Source organism: Poecilia formosa, unplaced genomic scaffold (assembly GCF_000485575.1).
Source record: "Poecilia formosa unplaced genomic scaffold, Poecilia_formosa-5.1.2 Scaffold713, whole genome shotgun sequence".
Taxonomy (NCBI): domain Eukaryota; kingdom Metazoa; phylum Chordata; class Actinopteri; order Cyprinodontiformes; family Poeciliidae; genus Poecilia; species Poecilia formosa.
Genome location: NW_006800652.1, coordinates 115,359 through 120,005, shown reverse-complemented (window position 1 = coordinate 120,005; position 4,647 = coordinate 115,359). Strand labels below are relative to the sequence as shown.

Genomic DNA, 4,647 nt, shown 5'->3' with positions numbered 1-4,647 from the left:
ACGCTGTGATAAAGAAAAGATGAGACACACACATCAAGCTTCCTTTAGCATCGAACAGGAAGATTTATTCTTCTCTGTAATGAACATACTCCATATACAATACTTCTTATGCAATACTTCAGGTATCAAATAATTTAAGTATCACTGAGTAACTGTAATAGCTAGCACTTAGACCGAGTATATCACTAATGGCTATAATATCCCTTTAAACCAAACGATAATTCTTTAACATGCTCCATTTAACATTATGAATTTTATCAAATGACACAATCAATTCAAAGATGGCTTTCAATTCTCTAAGCAATATTAATTTATTAGGTAGTGCTTTATCTCAAATACCATTTTCTCAGACCATTTGTATTTCTAACAATCAATATTAAACGAATCTGCTTGTAACTATTTACCATTTACAATCTTTATTCTACACAAATAAAATATACTTTAATATTTAAGCATTTTAGCTTTCAACTGTTTTAACAGAATAACAGCATTTCATCCCTTACACAAAAAATTCAACAAAACAGATTAACTGGTTCATATTTGACCAGCATGTAGACCTGAAGCCTTTTGACTGTTTTATTAGATGATCTCATCTAGAAACTACTGAAATAGCCCAACCTACCAAAATAAAACCATGAACCGGTTTTATTTCTGCTTTGACTGGAACGATTCTGGGACTTTAAAGACCTGTTGTATCAGTGTATCATCTTCCTCATCAGTACTGTTCGACGTGTAGCCTAGCAGGTGTGTTTACTGCTCCATCCTGTTTAAAGGGGTTTGACCTCAGGCTCACAGACAACCATCATAATGTGAGTTTTGTTCAGACCTCCCATCTGAAATATGAGCTGGAGAAGGAAGCTGCTCTAAAAAAAGGGCAGGATCTTGTTACAGTGACAGAAAGCAAAGCTGTGAAACTTTAGTGAGCCTAAAGTTTAACATCAGAGACATGAAGGAGAAGATCAGCAGCGTTCTGGCGCTTTCTGCCTTATTCACTCTGACGTGTTTCGCCGTGTTTTTACTCCACGGCAAAGACTCTTCTTTGGTTTTTCCTTCGGTGCCACAGCAGGTGGTGAAAAGCAACAGGAGCGTTTTTGGAGCGATGATGGATCATGTTTGGGTAAAGAAGACCCCAGACGTCTCCATGGAAACAGCAGCGACCTCTGAGCCTCTGGGTCCGTGTCCTGACACGCCTCCGTCTCTGGTGGGTCCACTTCTGGTCGAGTTTGAAACCAAACGAAGTCTGGAGCTGGTCAGGAAGCAGGTGGGGTCTCTGCTGCAGCAGGGAGGACGGTACAGACCCCCGAACTGCACCGCAAGGCAGAAGGTAGGCAGGAGATGTTGGCGGTGAAACGTTTGTGGAGAGCAAGTTAAATATAAATGAAAACATGGAAAACATGCAGAGGGAACCGGAGGAGGGAACTCGAGTTTCTGACTCATTAAAAGTTCATCGATAACTGATCATGTGTCACATGGAGCTTAAAGATGAAGGAATAAGATGTGTAACCTGCAGCATTAAATCAGACATGAAAACTGTTTAATGCAGAAATGTTAACACGTCACTTTTTATAGTTACTGAAGGTCAAATAAACTTTTTCTCAGGACATTCATGACTTCCGGGTCAGATTTATCTCTAACCCAAACTGTATTTTCTGAAGCCTAAAATATACAATAAACATTGATTAGTTATTATTATTAAATCTATTAATTTTCACTAAAACATGTGACTTTTAACATTTAATTCAGCTTTCAAAAAACCCACAAAAGGCTGATTTATATTACTTTGAAATGTATAAAACTGTAATATTGCACCTCTAAAAATATGAAGATGCTTCATACTAATAATAATCATGAACATTAAACACTTTTAATTTTGAATTTCTGGAATGTTACAGGTTTTTACATATTTACTTGGACTTTTTAATGTACTTCCTTTAGACTGCATAACAAATCAGAAAGTATTATTAAAAGATAGAACAACCTGAAAATATGACAAGAATATAAGGTGCAGAAGAAACTTTAAGATTTAAGTTTAAACCAACGTCAGCGTATTGAAGAGCCGTCCTCCTTCCTGTTTCATGTTTTATGTAAAGTTCAGTTTTCTTCTCAGAAACTGACAGCATGAATTTATCTGGGAAACAAACAAAACTTCCAGAAAACATAACATCCAATATCAGGATCCAAATTTACCTTAATGACTTAAAATAGTAACATATAAAAAATACTTCTTCAGGAAACGTGTGAATAACTGGTGACAGGTTGTGTTTAACCACTGAATTATGCAAATTAGAATAACAAAAACAAATTAACTTAATGGCAAAAGAAATCAGCTGCAGTGGAGACGCATTTATGGCCCACAGATGTTCCTGCTGGGTCAGGAGAAGCAGGAAGTGGCAGGAGGATCGCCCCTGTTTCATGTTTTAATGATTTATCGCCTGAACAAACTTATTCATTTATGATTTCAATGCCGTTTCTTGTTTGTAATGGAGACGCAGCTACTGGTTTGTTTTTCAGTGCAGATTAAAATCTTATTCTGTTGTAAGAGAATCAGTTTTAATGGCTGCATTTCCATTACAGATGGACTCAAAACGTTGTTCTTCATTCTGCTAATGTTGAAAAAGCAAAACTTCCAGTGATTCCATAAAATAAGAAATCCAGTTAAAATGTGAATCAGTTTGTTGAGGCGATGGCACAAAAGGAAAATGCTGCGTCGTCGTCCTGCCATCTTCATGTCTGGTTGTTGAACATGAGAAATGCTTTGATACCAACAACAAAATAATACCACCTCATCCTACTGCCAAGACTTTTTAAAACCAAAAACTCAGTTTTTGGTTTCCACTAATCAAATTTACTTTCTAAATGTCAGCTATTGATGGTGAATGGAAACACAGACAGTCATCACACTAATGTCTCTGGTTCTGCCGATCCAAACCTCCGTTAGGTGGCCGTCATCGTCCCGTTCAGAAACCGGTCTCAACACCTGAACCACTGGCTCTACTACCTCCATCCGGTCCTGATGCGGCAGCAGCTGGACTACGGTGTGTACGTCATCAACCAGGACGGAGACGGAGCGTTCAACCGGGCCAAGCTGATGAACATCGGATTTAATGAATCACTGAAGGAGTACGATTACGACTGTTTTGCCTTTTCGGATGTAGACCTGGTGCCAATAGACGACAGGAACCTCTACAGATGTTCTGACCATCCCAGACATTTATCAGTGGCTGTAGATAAATTTAACTACATCTTATCCTCAAAAACTGCCTTTGGTGGCGTCTCCCTGCTGACACAGCAGCAGTTCCTGAAGGTCAACGGTTTCTCAAACACGTTCTGGGGCTGGGGTGGCGAGGACGACGACCTGTACAACAGGATCATCCACAGAGGGATGTCCATAACTCGGCCGGACGCTCAGATTGCAAAATACAAAATGATCAAACATGGAAGAGACTTGCACAATGAGGTGAATCCAGAAAACGCTGTGAAAACACAAAAAACAGCAGAGAATATCGACACTGATGGACTAAATTCCCTCAACTTTACTGTCAAAGAGATTATGAAGGATGTACTGTACACTTTAATCTCTGTGGATGTTCGGTCGCCATGACGATGAACGCCAGAAATGAATGTTAAAGTGGAACGGCTGTATTTACAGCTGTGCTTTTAGACGTGTGTGTTTTCCTAAACACTGCACAGGTTAAATTTATGAGCTTTGTTCAACAAATATCACAGGTAGTTTTTACTTAACAAACAGGATATTATTTGATACTTCAGCATCTGCCAGCATTTTTCCTTCCTGAAGGAAAAACTGTTTGTCCAACAAGTTAGTTTTACTCTAATCTTCCCTTTTCTCTTTGTCTCTGTTAAATAATGTGTTTGAATCTTTGGAGTGTAGTTTTGTATTTATCAGAGTAGTTCCTGTATTTCCTGAGCTGCTCAGCACCAAATGTTTACAAAGTGAAGGAGTTAACTGAAGGAGAGCTTTCTGTCTGTCACCTTTATGTCGATATAAAACTCATGATTCTTGGTAAAACGTGGGCCAAGAAAGGAAAACATCTGTTCAAAAAGACCAAAATGATCCTGCTGATAATAAAAATATGGTTACATCCGTTTATCAATGCAGTTTTTTGTTTCTTTTTGTAATTTTAAAGCAGGTTTTTAAAAACAATTTCCATGTAATGTCAAGGAAAAATCTAAATAAATTCACAAAGACCTGAGAATAATAATTGTGAACTTCCAAGAAGCCATTAAAACGAGATAAAAAGCTGAATTAAACTTTACGTATTTTGGTTACAGGATGTAACCTGATAAACCTGATGTGCCAACAGTCACTCGTACAACTTGTTTAGTTTTCAAACAGTGTGGCTACCGACAAAAACAGACTGAAACAAAAAATACAAGCATTTTAGTCACATTTTAACATGAGTCAAAATAACACGACTCTATTTACATGTCACAAAAACTCTTCCTCTGTCCTCCAATTCTTTACATTCATGAATTCACATAAACTCGTGATTGCCACCTAGTGGACATAAGTATAATGCATTCAATCGTCACATGCCCCTGTCTTTAATTCAGTGGTTTCCAAACATTTTCTGCGCCCCCCTCCCCCCTTGGATTACAAATGGCTGTCTGGTTGAAACTACGTGTGAA

General features: G+C 38.1%; 1 protein-coding gene across 1 annotated transcript; it reads left to right on the top strand.

The window, feature by feature from the left end:
• Positions 1-764: 764 nt before the first annotated feature.
• On the top strand, positions 765-4,108 carry LOC103131055 (beta-1,4-galactosyltransferase 1-like). Its single transcript, XM_007542613.2, has 2 exons — positions 765-1,324; positions 2,939-4,108. Exons 1-2 carry the CDS (start codon positions 947-949, stop codon positions 3,599-3,601), a joined length of 1,041 nt encoding a protein of 346 aa, XP_007542675.1. The 5' UTR covers positions 765-946; the 3' UTR covers positions 3,602-4,108.
• Positions 4,109-4,647: the final 539 nt, after the last annotated feature.

Bases quoted from the DNA above. Each gene is read 5' to 3' on its own strand.
- LOC103131055 (XM_007542613.2), top strand. From the start codon at position 947: ATGAAGGAGAAGATCAGCAGCGTTCTGGCGCTTTCTGCCTTATTCACT. The intron at 1,325-2,938 runs GTAGGCAGGAGA...AACCTCCGTTAG, and splicing joins ACTGCACCGCAAGGCAGAAG to GTGGCCGTCATCGTCCCGTT.